This window comes from Ambystoma mexicanum, chromosome 7q (genome assembly GCF_040938575.1).
Source record: "Ambystoma mexicanum isolate Mex_15411 chromosome 7q, UKY_AmexF1_1, whole genome shotgun sequence".
In the NCBI taxonomy this organism is placed as follows: Eukaryota; Metazoa; Chordata; class Amphibia; order Caudata; family Ambystomatidae; genus Ambystoma; species Ambystoma mexicanum.
In genome coordinates this window covers 753900173-753924205 of record NC_090941.1, presented here as the reverse complement: position 1 = coordinate 753924205, position 24033 = coordinate 753900173, and the positions used below count along the sequence as shown (strand labels likewise).

Genomic DNA, 24033 nt, shown 5'->3' with positions numbered 1-24033 from the left:
CATTGCACTGGGATAACCTCTGCATTTCATTTTTAGAAATGACAAGTTTTTAACAAGAGGTTGCATTTTCCTATGGGAAAGTAAAAAGATGTTTTTAGGATGAGTTTCTGTATAGTGCATGCTTAATGCAAGAATTCTCAATCTTTCCTTGGTAAGGTTCTAAAAATTGCTTGGTTAACTGAGCTATTTATCATTTCAAACTGGTAGTTCGCATATCTAGACTCAGGGTAAAAGCTTATTTCCTGGAACACAGCAATCCTGATAGTTTGGTGTGTTGTCTAAGAGTGTGACATTTCTCCTACTGGGATGTAGATTGGTAAACATTGTCTATGGAATGTCTAGTATTTGATATTTGCCACAGGATATATTACATTTTTCGTACATACAATTTTTGCATTAACTGTTTCATGATTCTTTTTTTTAAGAGGGTGCTAAGTCACCAAGATGACACGGCTTTACTCAAAGCCTACATTGTAGAGTGGCGGAAGTTCTTCACGCAGTGTGACATACTGCCCAAGCCTTTTTGTCAGCTTGAGATTACATTAATGGGGAAGCAAGGCAGCAACAAGAAATCGAATGTTGAAGACAGTATTGTTCGAAAGGTAAGCACATTTGTATTCCCCTTCCTCCCCCCATATCTGATTTACGGCTTGTTCTTGGCTAATTCTATTCTGTAAAAGTATAGTGCACATTGTTTGAATTTTGAACCGTTTTAATGTTTCATATAATTGTATTAAAAGCAAAATGTACAAATGTTTGCCTGCAATTGCGTTATTGTTGTGTACATGGACAATTTGCACTGTTTTCTTGTCAAAGTATATGCGTTTTCAGTATATTGCAGAGTGCCTAACATGTCACCTTGCAGCCAATTGACATCACTACTGAATTGTTGCATTGAATTGTGACTGGCCCTGTGATCTGGAAATTGTGTTATTCATTAAGAAATCTCACAGGTGATGGGGTCCAAGGTAGGTATGGGAGGATCCCTATGTCGCCCTCACTTAGTCCCTGTCTTAGGGCAACTGACAATCGTATGGCACCAGCTAGGGACAAGGTCCTTTCAAGGGGCACTGCCCCTACAGCTGGGAAGCAAAGACCATTTGGGGTCAGGGAAACTGGGCTTGCCCCAATCCCAGAGAACAGTTCTTGCACTTCTACTGAAGCTGGTGATCCTGCAGTTGCTGGCACTTAGGAACTGAGGAACAGTAGTCCATTAGTGCCAGTTTTCTCTGGAGGAATCCCATACATAGAAGAAGCAGGGCCTGAATTAGGAAGAGACACTCAGTCAACCAGTTATCCATTAAGCAAGGCCACCATTGTCGAGCAATAAGAAGTGATAGGCTCTGGGCATACATACAGGGGTCAGGTTTAGTCTGTGAAAACCAAACTGAGGACCACCCAAGAGGAGGGAATAGGCAGCCCCAAGTCCCAAATTATAACTTGGAACATTCTTTGGGTGGGGCCCTTTACTCCATCCCTACACCAGCTACTTGAAAAGACACCCCTATTCTCTTTGGGAAGGGTTTGAAGGCAGATCGAGGGCCTGGCCAACAGATGAAGGCCGCTCAAGGGAGGGATGAACTAATTCCAAGTCATATTGCAGCATTCCCAGCTATGCCACGGGGCGGAGTCCAACAACCAATCCCCATCTTGGCTGACCCACCTGAATTCCCTTTAAGCCGAGAGAGAGGCTGTGGCTAAATCCCTATAAAGAGGTATGGGCTCACTCTAACTTTGGAAGAAGTAGGAGCTGGAAACAGAAGATCAAAGGTGTTTTGGAACGGACTGGAGGAGAGCAGGGGGGACCTATAGGGGAAGCAGATCCCAGAAGGCTGGGATAGATTGTGTTGGCTGGGCCATACTGGTGCCTGAGAGCTGGAAAATAGTCTGAATACAAGAATGAAGATCAAACCATACTGGGCCTGCTGACCATGGGCAATGAGTAAGGGTGTGGTGGTTAAAGAGAGTAAAGGTGACCTGGGATAGGGAGGTGACCAAAGGAGAATTTGGTAGTGATCTGGAACTGGGCGCTCCAGGGATTCGTCAATACCTGAGGACAAACCTACGGATTCTGCGAAATCCAGGGATAGTCCGAAGGAAAAGCCTAAGGACAGACAAAAGGACATCAACCATCGGTCCCCCGAAAGGGCTTTTCGGAAGGCACAGGAGGGATTTCTTCGACATTAAAGGAGAAATCTCTCCGTTCTGCGACGAAAGCTCCATTACAAGAGCCTTTTCCACCCCTAGACTCCTCTGGTGGACCCATTTGGATCAGGGAGACATTTGAGGGATGTATGGATAGGTTGGAGAGGTTTGTACAACTCTCAGAAGTCCACACCCAAGAGGCCTCGGGAAGAGAGTCCCTTTCCCCCTGTGGCTAAACTTCAAAAAGTCTTTGATCCTTCTCTGGAAGAAGAAGAAGAAATATATGCTTATGTCCTCACGGAAGATGAGGTTCCTGTGGACCAATACAATCAGGATGAATATCCCTTTGCTGACACTGAGGATGTTCATATCGAACCCACAGAGGGATGGGGGGGATACAACCCAGATCTGGGTGATCCTCAGCCTTGGTAGTCACCTAATCCAACACCGGAACCTGATGCCTTGTGCATGGATTCCCCCCCCGACCACACCCACTCGACTGGAATCCCCGGTTGACGACCAAATGGCGTACAACGCCATATTAAGGAAAGCAGCGGACCATTTCCAGATTGCTACCCAGGAAGCTGTACCAGAGGCTGATTTTGTCAAGGACATTTTAAGAGAAACCACCGGCCAACCAAGCTATTCCTCTGCTAAACTTGATCAAAAAGTGGTTGGCCCCTTCATAATTGACACCTGCCCAAACTAGAGCAGTAAATCCTAGAGTAGAAAAATAGTTTTGACCCTCCCCCTCTGACCCCCTTTACATCAGGGGCCATGCTACTCCAGACTCACTGGTGATGACTACAACCAGAAAGAGAGCGGGGTGGGGGGCGGTTCCCTTATCAACTGGGGAGGCACCCCCGGACAAGGAGTGCAAGAGACTATACGCTCTAGGGAAGAGGGTCACAGCTGCTGCAGCTTTTTCCACTTGCATCGCAAATAACACAACTTTGTTGGCTAGTTATGCCGACGCACAATGGACCATGCTACAGGAGGGCCTTCAAGAAGTCCCTGAACCGCTGCGGGCTCACTTGCTCGCCACGGTAGCAGAAGGCAGACCAGTTAATCGGAGTATTTTAAAGAATACTTTTGATGCGGCAGAGACGGCTAGCAGGTCCTTGGCTCCAGGTACCCACCTCAAGAGACACGCATGGTTACGAATCTCTGGTTTCAAACCAGAAACTCAAGCGTCACTAATAAATAAGCTGGTGGAAGAGACTAATCTATTTGGAAAAGCAGTAGATGACGCGCTCAAAACTGCTAAGAAAGAGCATGATACCCTCAAGACCCTGGATCAGATCACCCAGAGGCCTTCCCCAAGGAGGGGGAGCGGATCAAGACGTGGCCAACGTTTCCCTCAGAACCAATTACGGCTCGGGAAATAATTGGTCCTCTCCCCAAGGAACCACCAGCTACACCACACTGTATCCCCCAAGAGGTCAACGACGTGGAAAAGGAAGGGGCCGGAATTCTACCCCTCGGGGCTCCCTGGCTTCAGGCCAAAAATGACCCGCAGATCTGGGCCCCCTCCCACACCTACCCGGTCGGGGGCCGGTTAACCTCATTTCTTCATGCATGGGAGGGGATAACTACAGACCAGTGGGTACTCAAGACCGTCGCCCACGGGTACTGTATAGAATTCTGCCGGTCCCCCCAATTCAGACCACCACTTTCGAGACGCCTGACGCCAGAACATCTGCACATCCTGCTACAGGTAAACAAGGGTATCTATTCAGTGTACTTCCTTGTACCCAAAAAGGATCTCACCATGTGCCCTGTACTAGATTTGCGCCCAGCGAACACATTTGTGAAGCCTCAAAAGTTTTGTATGGTCAACCTGCAGGAGGTCATCCCTCTGCTCACACAGGGGGATTACATGGCAACATTGGACATGAAAGATGCATACTTTCATATTTCAATGTTGCCAGCGCACAGAAAATACCTTGGATTCATGATACAAGACAAGCACTATCAGTTAAAAGTACTACCTTTCGGCATAGACTCAGCACCAAGGGTATTTACGAAGGTACTGGCAGTGGCAGCAGCAGCACACCTGTGCAGGCCATCCATCCCGGTTTATCCTTCCCTCGACCACTGGCTCATAACAGAGGACTCTTACGAGACATGCCTGTCAAATACCCAAAAGGACTACAGACCTTTTATTCAGCCTGGGATTCTCCATCAACGAAAAGAAATACAGCTTAGACCCCAGTCAAGTCCAGCAGTTCCTAGGGGCTCTAATTCGAACAAGGGACGGCCTCGTCTTCCCCTCCAACGAGAGGGTCCAAAACATGTTTCAAATCCCTCACTATGAGCCAGTCGAGAGGTGACGGTACGCAGGGCTATGCGACTGTTAGGAATTATGGCGTCCTGCATTTATTTGGTTCCTCACATGCGCATGCGTCCAATGCAGGAGTGGCTCAACAGCCAGTGGTGTCAGGCCAGCAGACAATGGGATGATCTAGTGGTTGTTTTGCCTGCCCTCGTTCTCTCGCTGCAGTGGTGGTCAAGAGAGAACCTCTTGAAGGGAAAATCCTTCACCACCCACCGCAGTGAAGGCCACTCTCACTACAGACTCCTCTCTCACAGGGTGGGGAGCTCACCTGCTTCAACAAACAGCACACAGAGTTTGGGTGTCAGACATAGCATCCAACCACATAAATCTGCTGGAACTATTGACAGTTTTCAAGGCAATAAAAGCTTTTCAGACCCGACTGCAAGGGAAGGAGGTCCTGATCCTCACAGACAGCACCACGTCCATGTATTATCTAAACAAACACTGGGGCACTCGCTCTCCAGGGCTGTCCAAACAGTCCCAGAACATTTGGAAGTGGGTTCTCAAACACATGTTCCTGTTGTCTCAACATGTTCCAGGGGGACTCAATCTTCTGGCAGACTTACTCAGCAGAGATTTCCCACTACCCATGAAGTACGAATAGCGATTACATGAAGACATGGTCTCCAATGTTTTCGCAGAATGGGGGTTCCCAGAGATTGACTTGTTCGCAACTCTGGAGAATGCTCCATGCCAAGACTATGCCTCCAGGTACCCCCAGAACCGTTCCAAGGGGAACGGACTGTGGATCACATGGTCAGGGAAATTTGTTTACGCTTTTCCCCCCGACTCCCCTGCTCAACAAGATAGTGCACAAGATGCACCAGGAACCAGTCACCATGATATTGGTGGCCCCCATGTGGGCCCGCCAACCCTGGTTCGCTCATCTGATGGAAATGTCTCTCTCTCTCTCTCCCCCAGTGAAGCTACCTTGTCCGTACAACATGTCGCAGGACTAAGGGCAGACACTCCACCCATGCCCGCAAACATTGAACTTAGTGGCCTGGCTCCTGAGGTCAGAGTTCGGACACCTGCAACTCCCTCAGAGATGCATAGACATACTTTGGGAAGCGAGGAAACACAACACTAGATATTGCTATTCCAGCAAATGGAAGCGCTTCGTTATCTGGTGCAATTCCAAGGGCATCAATCCCATGGACTGCTCCACGCACATTATATTGTACCTGACTCACTTACTTGACTCGGGCCTGGTTTTTAATTTCCTTAAGGTTCATTTAGCTGCTCTCTCAGCCTACACCACGTCACAACAGAAGGTGTCGTGGTGGAAAATACCAGTTATTAAGGCTTTCATGGAAGGGGTCAAGAGAATTCATCCCCCCTTTCTAATCCAGCTCCCGGATGGGACCTGAATGTAGTATTAACCAGACTTATGTGGTCTCCATTTTAACGTATGCATAAAGCAAGTCTCAAGGATCTTACCTATAAGACAGCCTTCCTAGTGGCTATCACTTCTATTAGAAGGGTTAGTGAACTACAGGCCCTCATTTCTAGACCCTTTTGTTACAGTTCAGAGATAAGATGGTTCTGCGCACTCGCCCTAGATTTGCGCCTAAATTTATCTCCAAATTTCATGTCGACCAATGAATAGAACTGCTTACTTTCTTCCAGAACCCTACTAACATGGCCGAAAGAAGCCTACACACCTTAGATGTCTGTAGGGCAGTCATGTTTTACCTGGACAGAACTAAACCACAGAGAAAGACAAACCAATTTCTGTTTCAGTGGCAGCTGGTAGAGAAGGGCATCCTGTCTCTAAATCGGCAATCTCAAGGTGGATTGTCAAATGACTCACACTCTGTTACACTCTTGCTAAGACAGAACTGCCCTTCAAGCCTAGAGAGCATTCTACTCGGGGCACAGGGGCTTCCATAGCATTCATTGCACATGTTCCTCTAGAGTCCATTTGCAAAGTGGCAACCTGGAGTTCTGTACACACCTTTACAAAACACTATTGCCTAGACACACATTCTAGGTCTGATTCTCAGGTGGGACAAGCAGTACCAAGACATCTTTTCACTACTGTTCCTTCTCACAACCCACCTCCAACTCTGGGTACTGCTCGCTAGTCTATGCACAGCATGTGATTCTAAGCAGATTAACAAGCATCAGAAGACATGTATTACTTACCGTAAAAACATTTGATGATTGTATCTGCTTAGATTCACATGCGCCCACCCTTCCTCCCCGCTAGGATGGAAGGAACATAGACGTCTTACTACATTCTCTCTTTTCTGTATTCGCTCAGGATAGTCGTAAGGCTCCCTCGCAGCAGATAAAATGCAATCGGAGGGACCTCGATGTGTGAGGGATTTAGAGTACACTAAACATCACGTAGGGACATTGTTACAGGTACGCCCATGTCGACGTCCCCTTTTGATTCTCGAAAGACAAGATGTAATACTCTGCGGTTACCACTGGATGTCGGACTATATGAACAGCATGTGAATCTAAGCAGATACAATCATCAGAAATGCTTTTACGGTATGTAATGCATGTCATCTTCTAGCAGGCATACAGAAAGCAGCAATTTAGGTGAGGGCAGAAGTAGAAATCACCACAGCTGGAATCAATTTATAGATAGCTGGTTAAGGCATTTTGTTCTTTTTAAAAATATATATATTTTTTTAGAACAGCAGGAGATATAAAATAGAAGTGAAATCGTGTGGTCGTTAGGTTAGAAGTGGAAACATTTGTAACAATGAAGTTAGGAGTCCAAGAATGCATGATCACAATACATTCAAGATTAAAAAAGTTCAGGACACAGAAGCAGCAGAGCAGGTGAAATCCAGGCAGGAATGGCCAGGAAGGAGAGCAATTGTAAAGTGAAAAGGATAGTGATGCTGATAATGGAAACGGGTCGCCAGAGTAGGCAAATCCTGTGCAAGGAGGGTGAAACCAGTGTTGCAAGGGGAGTATTAGGTGAAGGGGAAAAGGGAGAATGATGAGCTTAACTAAAGCGTATGGGCCGCTGAGGGTTACTAGCTGGAAGAAGCAGCATGTTGGAACCCATCTGCGCCGATGTGATGCTGAGGGCCTTCCCAGGCCCAGACAGGGATGGGCAAGACCTATTGGGTGGCCCTTGGAGGGAGCCGGCGTTACTCTGCCTGCTCCCCCAGTCAGCCGAGGATGTTGTAAGCCCAGCCAATCAGGCGCGCAGTACCCAGAAAGCGGGAATCCGCTGATGTTGTGTCCGACCCGTGCGGCCAGGCTCATCTTCATTATTTTCTTCAGATCATATTTTAAAACACACACCTTGAGATTGTTGTAGTAGGTCCTGACGTTGGTGCATGGTATAAACATGAGTATTTATTTCTTTAGAATTGTTGTAAAGCGCCTCACACACACAGGCCTCTAAGCGCTACAAAAATACAACAAACAAAAACAATACAACAAACAACAATTTAAAGACAGCATGTTCAAAGGAAATAAGATTGAGACTATAAATGTACTATTAAAGGTGGTAAAGTCAAACTATGAAGCCAAGGTTCGTGGAGCCCATGGGTATGTATTTACATAGTCTCAGGTACCTGGGCACGGTGCAAGCTCTGCATCCCACCAGAATGCAGTCTCTATTCCCTAGAGTGCTCCAGTCGATCAGGTCTATTCTACGAAACATTTTTAGATCGGAACGCACCACCCCATGTCCATGTCCCATTCTAGCGCCAAGCCACGTAAGAACTTTGAGAAGTGTGTTTCTGGGTTCCTTTTTAGAGGGTCTCGGAACGTTTGTAATAATAGTTACGTTTGTCCATAACCAATGCTTTGATGGCTATATCCTCAAGTATGGGCATGTTAGATTTTTCCATAAGTACTGTCCTTAAGTTGGCCGTTCTCACGTTCACAGGCCCATGCCGGTCAGCCAGGCAACCATTCACGGGAGCGATGACGGGCTCAGGTTTGGCGAACTTGTGAGTTTGGGATGACTTATTAGCTGGATGGGGGGCAGAGAACAGTACTTCATTCAGTGGAGGATGCGACTCGGGACTATCCATGCCGAAATCCTCGATGTGGGTGCATAATTGTCCAAATCCTTTAAAGACAGGTCTGTCTGTGTGAAGCAGTTCTCTTTACTGGTAACCGACAGACTCATCCGTGAGACATTTATTGCTTGCGCGTTTTTCTCAAAGAAATAAGTGTGGTAATGCTCTGCAGAGGTGTCGAGACATTAACCATGCATCAAAATCCTCGGAAGCGTCACATTTGTTCAGTTCCTTTATAACGGTGACTCCCCACAGGCTCCAGGGCTCAGGAGTGGAATTTGTCTTTTTAATCTCAGAAAGAGCAAGGAGGTGGGGGGGTGCGGGAGGGAGAGGGGACCACCGTCTCCGTCCGAGGAGAGGATGCCAACATGATGGAAGATGGGCAATTCTCTTTATTTGCAGAGGCTTGATGACGAGCCTGGATGGTAATGGCAGAGCTGTCCACCTCATCAAAGAGTACAGGTGGGGTGGAAATTAATGGGGGTCACATTACTTGCCTGATGATTTTTGAAGGGACTAACTAGCCTTTGATCTAGGTGAGTTTTGTTTTTTACTTTACTTTATCCGTAGTTACTGGGCTCCTTAAACTGGGAGCCAGACCTTTACTTGGAGTTGTGCAGAACATCTCATGAAAACCCACAGCTTCAAAAGATGGCTTGGATCGCTTAGCACGCACCCGCTTTCTCCTGCGAGCGCTGAGGACTAACACTTCAGACAGCCGGTAATTTCTGTAAACTGGCTGAAGGACCAGGGAGACGGGCACAGAGTGATTGAGTCCAGTCATCATGTAACAAGTGCTGTACTAACGTGCACTGAACAGCAGAGGATGGGCCATCGCAAGAAGCGATATATCGCTTATCACTGGTATTGATATACAAGGGAAGTCAGGCAGACTTGGCGTCAGGTGCGGACGGGAAAGAGAAAGAAAGCCAGAGCAGTCAACAAACGTACCTGCAACACAGTGTCATCAAAGCTGACAACATGTTGGCTCCACACCCTCCGCAAAAGCCGAGGGCGGCAGAACAGCGCAACCACAGTTGACTTCGGACCTCAGGGCAAAACAAAAACACAGGATCCGAACAGTTCACTGCAGCGGCAGCATGTCCACACCGTAGTATAAAGCACAAACAAGCCAACGCACACGAACGCGATTAGAGGAGTTAGAGGAAAGAACCTATGGAAGGGACAGGAAGAACCAACGAGGCGTCATGCCGTACTGCCATAGACGACAGCCGTTTCCAATAGCCTGCGACCTCATTTAAAACAGAATTCATTGCTAGCAATAACTGGCCTGAAACCTTTAACTTTAAGTAGAATTGCACATGGTCTTGCTGACTTATTTTAGCAAATCGAGGAAGTCCTGCTTAACCATTTTTTGCTTAACCATTTTTTCCCTTGAGCTATAGATGGCCATCTCCATCCCACAGACTGCTGGCGCCAAGTTATGTGGCTACATACTACCTCTGACGTGGAAAAATACTAAACCCAACAAATGACTAATCTCCTCTAAAGATTTTAATACAAAGGGCAAGAAAACATCTGTTCCCTTGCAATTTTCCCAATCTACAAGGCTCCCACTTCAATCACACAATTGAAACTCCTAAATAGCTTTAGGCATTTAGCTTATCTTGTGTTTTAATACTGAACAGAATAAACAACCAAACTCTTTTGATTAGGCTCTCAAACATCAGGAGATTATATCCATTAGACTTATCAGACCATAAACTGAGCATTATGTCTGTAGATGCTGACCGCAAAAGGTTGAGATGACTCGTATACCTGCCTTTTGTCGTCTGAAAACTGTTTTAGAAGTCGAAGTGCATTTTGCAAGAGAGCCCTAACCATGTTCTGATTCATTGTAAAAAGGGCATTTTATATTGAGAATCACCCATTTCACATGTATTTATATTAAGGTACATGTACATTTTTACATTTGGTAGATTTGATACGTTAACGTTTTGTGTGTCGAAGCGTATATTGTATTGGTTCTGAACAAAAAGTAAACTGCGCTCAGTTTGCCACACCCCCAGTCCTTAATATGGCGCTCGCAACATGAATTCCTCATAATAGAAGGGACCCCCCTTGACCACCCTGACATTCTTTGAGTTGTCTCTCTTCTCTAGGGATAGTTTTGCAATAATCTGTGATGAATCTGATGGCGCCGTCACTCCTTTTCCGGCGGTGACCTCTCCCTATGTGGCCAGGGGACGGCAGCCGCTACCTGATCCTGACTCTAAGGCGGCTATATGAGGAAGAATCACACACAGAGGCAGCCTTCAGAAGGGCGTCATGACATTATTGGATGAGACATGGTCTCCACCTTTTCCTTTTGAGGATACCCCCACCATTCCCCATGCCTTAATGGCATATTGTCATACCTCCCCTCACACACCTAAGAAACATTCTCAGACTCTGGATAAAAGTCCTCAAAATCTGACTAGCCTTTCAAGAATCCTGATGCCTTTTCAAACTCTGACTACAAGTTTTCAAAACCCTGCTTTCCTTTTAAGATGTGAAGACCACTAAAACATCTTTTCAGACTTTGAATCCAAGACTTCAAAACCCAACTACCATCGCTCTAAAAACGAAAGTACTGTGACTAAGGAGATGAGCGGAGGAATGAAGATTGCTGGAAGCCAGAAGTGCATGCTGCTCTCTAGATGCCACATCAATAAGTATGAGGCTGGAAATTTTAACCGGCATACCAGCTGACAGGCATTCATAGTCGCTGGCTGAAGAAAGCTGCTGTTCCCGGTGCAGACCATGAGGCTGGAGCGGTGTCTGTGGAGCCGACCGGCTCGCCGACAAGGAAGGGAGTACTTTGAGAGAATGCCCAAAGCAAGCAGAAGTTTTCTGGACGTTTGGTGGCGTGGAGGGTACACCTTTGAGTACGAACAAAGCCCAGAGGGATGGAAAGTGGATACGTGGAAGCCGCAGGAGAAGCCAAGAAGCAGAGGAGGCGGATAGGAACAAAACCCAGAGAGACTGCTGATGGCCTACCGCGAGAGAATATATGCCTGAAAGAACCGATGAGTCTACCCACTGGGGGCGGGGGGAGAGCAGCCACCAGGGCATATGGGGAACCCTGCCAAAGCCTAACGAATGTGAATGAAGTATGGGTGGCAGCCCTGCCCAAATTTAACAAAAAGGAAAGAAGTATATGAGGAAGATTGAATACGTGAAAATGTATTAAAGAAGCACTTCTTAAAGAGGGAAAGCAGAATAAGACTAAAACTGGGACGTTTGTGAGTATATGCAGTACTATTATGGGAAGATACCTGGCAGGAGTGTTTACCAGGCAGATGCAAGTTACAAGCATATACATGTGAGAAAGTCCTGGCAGGAAAACATACCAGGCATCAAGTTGAACAGAGTGCAATATGCAATATTCAAGGATGACCTGATAAGATAACATCAGGACTAGGAAAAGGATGTGAAAACACATTAAAGGGAGAAACCCTGGCAGGAGAGTACACAAGGTATCCTAACCAAATACAGACTAAACGGCCAAGTTGTTTTGTATACTAGTTGTGTTGTTGAGCAAAAGAAACGTTAGGAACTGATATTTCTGAATATAAAACACAGTGAAGAGAAATCCAGGGGAAGGGAACCACCCTCTGGAACTCTATCCATCTTGAACTTTTTTGTGTTAGTTCAGCATTTCCTTTTTGAACGTTTATTCATCACTGAAGGTCAAAGACATTACCCCTTTCACCTTAGAGTTTTTTGTTAGAGTGTGAGGGCCAGAATAGTTCTTTGGACATGGGACAGTTTTTGCTTTGGACATTCTGACATTGACTGACCCTTAGTTTTGGGTTTAGATAGGTAAACACCTCTTAGCGCAGGGACACAGAGGTATTTCCCAACCCTCTTTTATTTTAATAAGTCTTTGACCAAAATCATATCTCTCTTGTGGCCGAGTTCATTCCCGGCTCCTCACAAATCCCTTTGATCTTCTGTTCCAGACAGGATTTCGGTAATCTGTAGTTACTTAGATGAGATATCCTTTCTTGACAGTTAATGTTTCCCCTCTCCTAGGGTGGATCATTTTGCGCATATTTTCCCTTATGGGGTTCCCTTGACTTCACTACATAACCATACACTTCCCTTTCTAGTATCCTCCACTCCGTGCTTCTCCAGCATGGGGTCTGGCATGGATTCACATGCTCATGAATATTCCTGGTCGCCACGCTGGGAATTTTTGGTAAAAGAAAAACAGTTTCACTGTCACTTACAAACTTTGTCTCCTCCTTTAAACCAATCACTGTCCTCTGGGTCATACTGCCCCCATCCAATGACAGTCCTCTCCCAAAGCCCCTCCTCTGGCAGCCATCTTCAGATTTTTACTGCACGCTTCAGTGTTGGGCGTCCTCGAGTTTGCTCTGCAAACTACTTCTACGTGTTTGAAAGAAAAAGGTTCTATTTCTGTTCCAAAAGTGCCGTGTGCTTTTTTTTCTCCATCTACTGACAGCAGGTATCCGTCGGTGAATTTCAGAGCCCCTGAAGGGCAAAAATCATCAAAGTTTCCAGAAGGCCGTCGGGCCTACTTCATTCCCTCCTACCATGACACAGGAGAAGAACAAAGGAAGATCCCTCTTCAAGTCCTGCACCATGTGCGAGCTACGAAATGTTTGTTTAGGACAAGCACCTACAATCCCTCTACGGCCTGCATCCAGACCACAAGGAAGGAAAATGCGAGCTATACCTCGGCTTCTCCAACAGGACAACGCAGGATAGGCACAGTAGACTGGCGGCGTGGCTGAACGCCAAGGTCTGTGGCCTGTGCTCTGAGCAGGGTCATGCTTCACCCAGGACCGGTCGATCCGAGGAGTGGTCTTCTAAGTCCTTTGAGGGCGCCTCATCCATGGGGCCCCAAGACGAGGCCAAGAACTGCAAGTCCAGGTGCAGAGGGGAAGCCGCAGAAGCGGGTCCTACGGTGGACAGGGAGCGATCGAAGTCACCCTCCGCCTCCATTGCCAGCCGGCAAGCAAGCTCCTCCTCAAAGGATATCGGCTAATCCACGGGAGAGGCCCAAGAAGCCCTGGACGGAGGAGAAGGCCTACCTGCCCAGGAAGGCCCAGGCGCACACAATAGATTTGGTGGTGGCTGCTCTCACGAAGGCTAAGGGGGCTGACCCTGTGAAGGTGACCCACAGCGCAGAATGTATCCCTGCCCGAAGCGCAAAACTGCTGCAGTGACTTTGGAAAAGTCTGCTGGCACGCCACAGAAGGGGATGCCGTCTCAGAACCTGGTTCCCAACCCTCAGGTTGGAAAAAGGGGGGAGGAGGGGAGAGGCCCTGGATCAGTCCCAGGCCATGGGCCAAGCCATGAAAGTTTCCTCCACGGACGATGAGGTCCTGGACTCCTTACACACGGTCCACGAGGACCGGAATAGGAGGACGACGACGGCGCAGGGCCTAGTGTTCCGATCACGCCTGCTCAGCCGAGGGATGCGTCTCTGGACATTCTGTCAACACTGCACACCTTGGTGTCGGAGATTCAGAAGAGGATGCCACAAGGCCCGGTCCCATTGGTACCCCAGCCCCCCGATCAGCCGCCAGCAAAGAGGAAGCGTCATCGGACTCTCCCCCATTTCAGCCTCCACATACGCCCCTCTCTCCCCCAGCAAACACAGAAACAGGGACGGATACAGCTACAGCGACGACGGATGACATTGTTGCAGCGGTCGGTCGGTCCCCACAGCCTATGGCAACCCCACCGGAGGAGGTGCGGTCATTCCACTCCATGATCGGCAGAACCTCCGAGCTGTTCCAGCTTGTGCCCGAAGAAGTCAGGAAGGAGGGTTTCTTGTACTAGATGCGCAAGGCCAAGAGGAAGACAATCATGATGGTGCCCCTTCTGGATGACGTGTGGGAGGATGGCCTAGCCCTCTTGAAGAACCCTTGCACGCCTCTGGCCGAACGGGATAGGCTAGAGAAGAAGTACCGGGTGCTGAAATCCGCACCCAAGTGCCTGAGGTTGCAACCATCGCCAGATTCAGTGGATTCAGCGGCCGCGAGGAAACGGTCGGCTAACCCTTCCTCGTCTTTAGTCCCTCGGACAGCGAGGGCAAGAAGATGGACTCTATGTGAAGGAATGTGATTTACATTGCAGCACCCACCATCAAGGCGGCCAACAAACTGAGGATCCTCCTGACAGGGAGCTGTGGTACAAGCTGGGTCTGATTTTGGAGTTCCTCCCTGACGACAAGAAGATGGAGACCATTGCCCTCTTCCAGGAAGGGGAGGTAGCGTCGGATCATGCTATCACAGTGGCGCTGGACATTGCCAACACAGGGTTGAGGCAGATGGGGAACAGTGTCTGCCTTTGTTGCCAAGGCTGGATGAAGTCCACAAATTTCTGCCAGGAGGTCCAAGCGAAGGCACTGGACATGCCTTTCGACAGAGATGACCTTTTCAGCAAGGTCGTCGAGGAGTCCCTACAGGCCATCAAGTCTGATACAGAGACGGCCCATTCCCTGGGAACCCTCCAGCAGCACCGCTCTTAGAGCAGGTGTTCAAAAGGTTTCACCTCATCGTACCATCAGCATTCCAGATCCATGACTCGGGAAGCCTACAGAGGCCGTTCCCAGGCCTACGGTGGCAGAGCATAGCATTGTCGTCGCTTGCAGGGCGCTGACGCCAAAACAAGCCTGAACCAGCCAAGACGTCGGGCCCCAACCCATGCACCCTGGTGGGAGGCTGGCTGACGAGGTTTGTCAGTGAGTGGGAAAAGATCACTGACAGATGGGTGCTGGATGCTCTCGCATACCCTGGAGTTTCACTGCAGGTGGCCACGGATCCCTCCGGTGGCCCGTCAGGAGCAGCACATCCCTCAGCACTTAGAGGAGGTATGGGCTGCGAAAAGGGGCGATGGAGCTAGTTCCCCGGCGACTTTGGAGTCAATTTTAGTTACTTTTTGATCAGAAAATAGATGGGGGTAGTGGTAGAGGGGGATGGAGAGGGGTAGGGCTGGAGGGCCCATTCTAGACATACGATGCCTGAAAAAGTACCTCAACTCTCAAACATTCAGGATGGTCTTGTTGCAACACGTATTGGACCAACTGGAAAGAGGAGACTTCTTGACGTCGCTGGACCTGGAGGACGCCTACTTCCACGTCCCCATTCGCAGGAAACACCAAGTTTCTACGCTTCGTAGTGCAGGGACATCACTACCAGTTCAAGGCCCTACCTTTCGGCTTAAAGTCGCCCCCGGAGTGTTCGCGAAGTGCGTGGCACCGGTGGCGGCCCATCTGCGTCTACGAGGGATACACGTATACCCTTACTTTGATGACTGGCTCATCTCGGCCTGCGAGAGTTGGCCGTCGGACACACCGAGGCGACCGTCAAGCTGCTGACGGAGCTATGATTCTCCATCAATTATCCAAAGTCCTGCTTGACACCATCGCAGAAAGCGCTGTTCCTAGGAGCCGGACTCAATACAGTGTCCTGCTTGACTTCACCCTCGGAGGAAAGGGTAGCAGCCATTCAAGGGAAGGTGCAGTGGCTGTCGATTAAGACAGCCACGGTGCAAACCAAGTCGTTGCTCGGCATGAGGTCGTCCTGCATCTACCTCAACGCGCTCTGCAGGTTGCAGATTGCAGATGCGACCTCTTCAGAAGATCACACAGGGTGACGAGTTCTGTGGGGCGATAAGGTGGTGGGGCATCCGCTCCAACATCGCCCTGCGCACAGGGTTTCAAAACCCTCCATTCCAGGAAACGGTTACCATGGATGCTTCCCCGGAAAGCTGGGAAGCGCACACCGGGCGTCTGCACACCAGAGGCCTGTGGCTGCCGGAGGAGAAGGATCTCCATATCAACATCCTGGAGCTACGGGCAGTGGTTTGGGCCTGCGAGTCATTCCTTCCGTCCCTGAAGAGCAAGGTGGTAAGGATCTTCAGCTCCTAGAGTTTGGAGGATATGAGTTGCCTGCAGACTGCAGGGCGTTCTTCGCCAAGGGCAGGGTGTCGTGAACTTTGAAGTGCTACGGTCACAAGTGGAAGCGTTTCGCCACGTGGTGCCATTCGCAGAAGAATGCCCCTCTGAGGGTCACGGCTCTGCAGATCCTTCCATACTTGCGATCCTTGGCCAAGGCTGGACTGGCGCTCCCCTCTATGAAGGCACATCTGGCGGCTATCTCCCGCTACACCAGGTCTCCAGGAAGGTCCTCACTTTGGTCTCATAGACTCGTCCGTGAATTCCTCAAAGGACTTTTTTGATCTTTCCCGCCGGGAAAGGCTGCTGCCCCACTTGGGAACTAAACATGGTTCTGACGAGGCTCATGGGGTGGGGGGGGGCTTCGAGCCTATGCATTAGGCCCCTCTCGTTGCTCTTGTGGAAAATGACTTTCCTTGTGGCCATCACTATGCAACCTGTTTGATCGATGAGAGTCTGTCCCAGAGGTAAGAGTTAATTGCTTCTGTTAAACCTTGCCACCTCCCGTGGTTGTGTAATCCATGCTAGACCCCATGCTGGAGAAGAAACACGATACTGTAACTATTGTTCTCCAACATGGGTCTGGCATGGATTCACATGCAAACCCTCCCTCCGGCCCCTCTGCAGCGCTTATTCATACTGCCACTTTATGTGCTTACCAAATCTGAAGATGGCTGCCAGTGTAGGGGCTTGGAGGGGGGGAGACTGTCTTTGGATGGGCGCAGTATGGGCCAGAGGACAGGGTTTGGTTTAAAGGAGAAATACAGGTTATTCTTTTACCGAGGATTCCCAGCCTGACGGGGAAATATTCATGAGCATGTGAATCCATGCCAGACCCATGCTGGAGAACAATAGTTACAGGTAAGTAACTTGTTTCTTCTTGATCTACGGGATAGTTCCCCCTCTTCTCAGGGCATTTGTGCCCAACTCATAATTATCTCTTTCAGAACTTAAACATGATTATCCTGGTCAATACCTTGTTAATCCCATTGGGAAAAGTTTCTATGGCTCCCTTTCTTTTCTTCTCATTAAATGTCGCTCTCTCTCTCTCTCCCTGTCTCTCCTTCTCTCTCCCTTTTAAATTGTATGATACAGGGTATTTGTACCCAAGTCTTAATGATTTCTCTTTCAGGTTTAGATGTGACTTTTTCTCACATTAGTACAGTTCCATTTTATTGACTTTTATTATTATTTTAATTCTTATAACACGCTACACGCCTGTGGGCCTCAGAGCGCACACAAGACAAGGGCACGGTCAGTAGCATTCAGGAGGGAGCTTGATAAGTTAATCTGCCGAGTTGAAGAGGAGAGTTTTGATGGTCTTCTTGAAGACCGTCGAGGAGGATAAGGCTCTTATCGCAGGTGGCAGTGCATTCTGTTCCTGTGGGGCATGGGTTGCAAAACCTGTTCCTCCAAAATATTTCCAGGTGGAAGCGTGGTTGTTTCAGGTCATCGTTTTCATTGGAACGCAATGTCCGTGTGGGTTGTCTAGAGGTAAGTCTGTTAATCCGGTATTGTGGAGATGTGACGTTCTGGCATTTGTAGATAAGGGAAAGGATCTTATGCCTGATTCTCTGTTTAATGGGTAACCAATGTAGGCTCTTTATAAAAGTCGGGGCATGGTCACGCATGGAAAGTCCCTGGACTGCCCTAACTGCACCATTCTAGGTAGTCTGTAATCTGTCTAGGTTAGCTTGTGAGGTCCCCGTAAGTAGTCTATTAAAGTAGTCCAACCGTGAGTGGACTCATGCGTTGGCCAGCAAGGATCTGTTTTTTTATGGAAAGATGAGGTCTAGTTTGGTGTAGTTTGTTCATAGTCGCAGGAGGAGCGTATGCTAGAGACTTGTTGCTTCATGGACAGTTTGCAGTCAAAAATGACTCCCAGTGGGTTCCCAGATATATATATTTTTTAATGTATTGGTCATTTGTTAGGCGCTTATACAATTAGCAAAAACAGTTTCAAAGCGCCCATGGATCAAGTTGCCAGAGATGGCGAAATGGGAGTACTTCATGTCAAGTTTCTTTTGGCGAGGGCCTGAGGCAATAATCAGCTGTCTTCTCATTGTTTAATGCAATCTAGTTGCATGCCATGCAGAGTTGGATTTCCGAGTAGATGTTATTCAGGGTCTTGACACTGGTAGAATATGTCCCAGTCAATTTGAGTAGTACTTGAGTGTCATCTGCGTAGTTAGCATATCGGACACCCAGTCCATCGAGTAGATCAAGTAATGGCCTCCTATAGCTAATGAATAATATCAGGGATAAGCAAGATCCCTGTGGAGCTCTCTATGTGGAGGAGGTGGAGGTGGGGGGGAGATACCTGGGCATTCGCGACAGCCAGCTTTAATGTTCTGTGGCCCAGAAAAGATGTAATCCATTGGGATGCGTTCTCTGAGCAGTTAGCAGTGTTTCTCAATCTTTCTTGAAGGAGATTGTGAACAATGAGATCAAAAACAGAGTGGCCTTTTTCTACAATCTATAAGATATTCGATGTAAGATCTAAAAAAGCTGTCTCAGTTCCGTCCTGGGCTCTGAAGCCAGATTGGTGGGTACCTAAGGTGATGATGATGATGTCCTCTATGAGCCACTGCAACTGCAGGTAAGCTACTCGATAGATGATTTTCAAGAGGCATGGCTAGCGCTGGATCTAATGAGTTTTTTCTTTAATAGAGGAGTTAGCCATGCGTCCTTCAATGAGGCAGGCACTGTACTATCCCTGAATGACAGATTGTTCATCCTGGTGATCCATGGTGTGAGGATGTCCAAGCAGTCTTTCAAGAAGTTAGTGGGCATGAGTCCCCTAAACAGGAAGTAGATTTTAGGTTCAATATAATGTCATGAACTTCCATTTTGGTAAAGCTTTTAAAATCTAATTTATGAACCATTGTGGAGTTCTCTATAGTGATATTAGTCGATCAAGCTTTCAGTGGGTAACAGCAGAGACCGCTGATTCGCAATGTTCAATTGATGTCCTGAGGTTTTATTCAGGAATGCTTTTTGTATTGTTTCACACCATGTTTAGTTTTTGATAAACTGAGGAAATGGGGAGGTATAACTTTTAAATTCCTTGAGGATTTTGAATAATTCTTTGGAAGATGATTTGGCATTGTTAATGCATATGTTGTAGTTTTTTACATTTGCTTCCAGGATAGTCTTTTTGAGATTGTGTACGGTTTTTAATAAAATAATCACTAGAGTAAGGGGACAAGGGTTTTTTCGCCATTCACGTTCTAGTGCTCTTTTCATTTTTCTTGCTTTAAAGATTTTCTCACTGCACCAGGATTTTTTTATGGCTTTGGTTTTCACTAGCTTTGTCTTAAAGGGAAAGAGCGCTCAAAAATATTATTGTCCCGATCGTTCGGGCATGTATTTCTAAGCATACTATAATCATTTTTCCATAAGCATCTTACCTTAGTTTTCCTCACTTTAACACATGCGAAAACAACGCGTTGGGCGTGGCCATCTTGTGCTAATCTTATCCGTTGAGACATTGCATTAACTTCAAGGGCGATCGCGGCAAGAATACAGATCGCCTGCCCTGAAGCTGACATCACTAGATGCGTAGGGCCCTTTTCACAACGCCAGTGCACATCTCGTGTCAACGTTCTCTGTGCGCAAGCTATTGACATGTCTCCATGGAGATGGCAGAATGCCTCTTTCCTCAACAAGTATAAACAGACCCTTTCTCATCAGACAACATTGGAGTTGGTTTTTCAATCGTTTCACTGTATTATTTCGGATCGCCTGTGACTCATTTCTGCTCTGTTCAGCTATCTTTGTAGTATGAATCCCCTGTGAACAGATACTTAAACTAGCAGAACTGACTTCAATCGTTACTTGCGTTTTATTTAAAATGTTGATGTATAATGGCAATAATACAGCCCTACCAGTACGAGCCTGAGTATTCCGAGGACTAAGTAATTGAAAGAGAAAGATGCGGAAACGATAGGGAATCTAACTATAGTTGGGAAGATTAATCCCTATCATGAACCTGAGCCTAGTCGCATGGAAGAAGTTTCCACCTGGTGTACCTGCAATCGGTGCTAGGTCATGCCAACCGAGGTGGAGAACTGCTGCTGCCAAGAAAACTCTGGATGCTTGACCTACATATCAGAAGTCACACCACCGCTATGCGTGATCAAGCTGCATGACTTCAGGGCAGCCTGCCTCACAAGGTCCGTGTTGAGGATTATGATGGTGCTTGGGCATGAATTTCGCGTAACAGTTCGCCCTCGCAATCCATGTAACTAGTAAGGGTACTGTAGTTGTGATGTAATTTTGACCACTGAGACGAGTAACATTTCATGTTTGTCTCCTACATTGTCGTAACTTTCGTCGAGTGTCTCGCTTTTTGGAAATCGGATTGTTCATCGTGTACATGTGTTTTACTTTCAACTAAAAAACAATATTTCTCTGTGGCCCAAACCGTTATGGATTGAATGGGTGTTCGCTTTTGTAATGTGTCGGACTTCAAAACCCAAATTAATTTTTCAATGAAGTAACTTTATTATTTATTTGCCATAGAATTTAGGATGCATTCTGAAGTAAGGGTGGTACACTTATCAGGTTCATTCAATTACAGTATGTTTATTTTCCAAAGGTGATACAGGCTGGTGGCATACCGTTCGTTTACATGGTGGCTTTATGGGAGGCTTGGATTCCTCATTTGACGAGTAATACCCACCTGGGTCGTTCGAGCCATTCAAGCCAAATTCCCCAGGGACAGCGGACCGTACAGGGTATTTTCACACACTGTGCTGCAACCACAGCTATACAATTTGTACTTGGTTTGTGCCATCAACATCACCAAACTAAATAAAATACAAATGAGCATATACAAATAGTTGTTTGAATTTTTCATTGAGTCAAGAACACGCTCAGTCGTCTACGAGGGTCATGAAAGAATGGCTGGTGCCCTTTTGCGCTCGCCTCGTCCCCATCCATCCCCCTCCAGTAGTGGGTGGGTGGGAACGGTCAATGTGCCAAACACCATGTAAAACTCAAAGGGATCCTCCAGACTCCCCTCTTCAAGTCCCCACCCCTGCAATCAACATAGGTTTGTGTCTCGTCAGCACTGTTTGGGGCCTTTTGAGCTTGCCTCATGCCCATCCATCCCCCTTCCAGTATCAACGGCAGTTCGCACCTATGAACAGGGTCTTACTGGGCCATAAGATTGTCTCAGGCACCAATGAAAACTTGGCACACAGTTCAAATTAGCTATTCATGCCTTAACGGGCACCATTTTTGTATTAACCAAAAGTGATGAAAAGGTGATGCAAATTGTGCAATTAAAATATATATTCATCAACAGTGTCCACTACTAATAGCCGGTTAATGAAGTAACTCATGAAACTGGCACACATGGACCAAAAAAGTAGGCCACTTTCATTAACAAAAAAAGACCAACTCAAGCATTTTGCGGTTGTTTCAACCCTGGCCCTATTGCCCCATAGGCTGTACGAGCAAGCCTATTCCTGTACTCTCGCAAGGGGGCAGGGTGGATTGGTATGGCATATGTGAAACATTGCCATTGAGCCCGAGTGGATGTCAACAAACACGTCGCACATTCACATACACACCCACTTTTCTAAGCCTTTGTAAACACCTTGACATTTAACAGGTGAACATCTCTGAGATCTACCAGATATCTCGTCATCATGCTACTGTTCCATGGCTACGTGCTCCCCTGCTTGCTGAATCGGCTCATTTGTTCGTGCAGGTAAGGGTAGGTCACCTATTTACTGCTATATATTCATTGATCACTGATATCAATGTTTCTATTTCCACTGAATGTCCCCAGTGTTGTAGTGTTCATGTATCTCAAAGACTTCACCATTGTCTAATGTTTCAATTATTTTGCAGACAAAGCTGTGTTATAATTCCTTCAATCACATGCATACAGTATTTGTTTTTTAATTATTTATATTTGTTTATACAGATCTTCCAGACTTTTCAAGAATGTCTTCATGTATCGTTTTCGGTTTCCCTTCCGTGAGCCATGCCAAAAGTCTGGGCACAGTTTTTCGAAATTATTTAACTGGACATATCCCTTTTTTTCTTAGAGCACACCGATGGAAGCACAGACCCTCACAATTGAGGAAATCACTGGCACATCTAGTATCCCAATGGTGAGCCCTAACGACATCCACAAAGGGATATTTTCGAGCATTGGATCTGCCCACCTATCTAATACTACTGTAACTTTCCCTTGTACTACTTGCTGACAATGTACTGAAAATGAAGGAGCAAGATTCTGCATCAATTACTTTTCCGGAGTCAATATCAAGCTCACTCTCCTATCGAGTAATTATATTGAACTGGTCCTTTACAAGAATGTGTTGAGCCTGAAATTGCTCAAAAATGTAAAATGGTTTTTGCATCGTATTGGTTATTTACACTAAGTGGCATGTATGGGTGTCTTTCTATATGTACCATTGTCTGCATCTCATTGTTTGAGTTCCTGTTCACTGTTTTCATCCGTACTTAAATAAGTACTGTGTTTATAGGGGGATGCTGGAACTTCAACTACAATCACTTCCTCCTTTGCAACAGGTCCAGAGTATGAGGTATGCGTACTTACAGTTCCCTTGCAAGAATGAAAGTAAATCCTACGAAGGATATTATTTGAGACTGAAATGCATATAACCTTGCACGGTTTCAAACTTTTCTGATTTTGGTTCTAATGTTACACTTCCTCCCTAATGCAGACTAGAGTAAAAAACAAACATTGCAAAGCTAACTACTTTTGAAGGTGACATTACAATCGGTATGTTTTGCACAGTGATCTCAGATCAGGTGCATTTGTCAAATCTCTGAAGGTTATCAGGTGAAATCTGTAATGTATATTATGACCAAATCATGTACACTGTTTTTAAGGGAATGTTCATAGGAATGTTCTATTTGTTTTGCGACAACAGAACTTCTAGTATATGGTTCTCAATAATGCCATACTACTTTGTGTGTAAGTGTTCTGTGCGATTAAAGACTTCAATTTCCAGAACGATTAACACTTTTTTTTTTTAATGAATATTCTATTCAAGGAATCTTCCCAAGGTGTGGAATTAGACGAGAAGGCACATGAACCAGAGATGAACATAACTTAATATTGAATACAATTGGACATCAGATTGCATTTGTAATACATTTTTATGTTGTAATTTTTTCAAGTCACTCAAGTTGGTTTGGTTTGTAGATATGTACATGTTTGTTTGTGTACAAATGAAGTTGCTTTATTTAAACCTCATCAAAAACACAATTTATTTTTCAGCTTGATGGTGCGGTGGGCAAAGAGAAGCCCACGGTTTCGATGAAAATTAAGAAACCAAGGGTAAAGAACAAACACGTTTGTTTTCAAGATGTTTTTAAGCAGATGTTTTATTCATATTAGGTTTTTAGTTTTAAAATGGTATCTGCTGTATGTGTGTGTGAAAGTGAGACACTGTAGCCGGGGTAGTTGCAGAAATAATAGCCTTTATTACCAAATTGTTCAAAGTATAATGATAATGTTCTTCTGACAGTTACTTCACTGTCTAGATACCTTGCGTCGGAATAAAGGCAGTTCCCTTAACTGCTTCTTACTCCTACTCCTTGGTGTCCGGATAGGCCCACCATTT

The 24033-nt window shown here is 46.5% G+C and overlaps 1 protein-coding gene across 1 annotated transcript in view; it reads left to right on the top strand.

The window, feature by feature from the left end:
* CUL5 (cullin 5) overlaps positions 1 to 24033 on the top strand; it is a 1916374-nt gene that overhangs the window by 348591 nt on the left and 1543750 nt on the right. The window contains exon 4 of the mRNA XM_069640617.1: positions 426 to 602. Within this exon, the coding sequence (XP_069496718.1) occupies positions 426 to 602 (177 nt within the window). The remainder of the gene's footprint in view (positions 1 to 425; positions 603 to 24033) is intronic.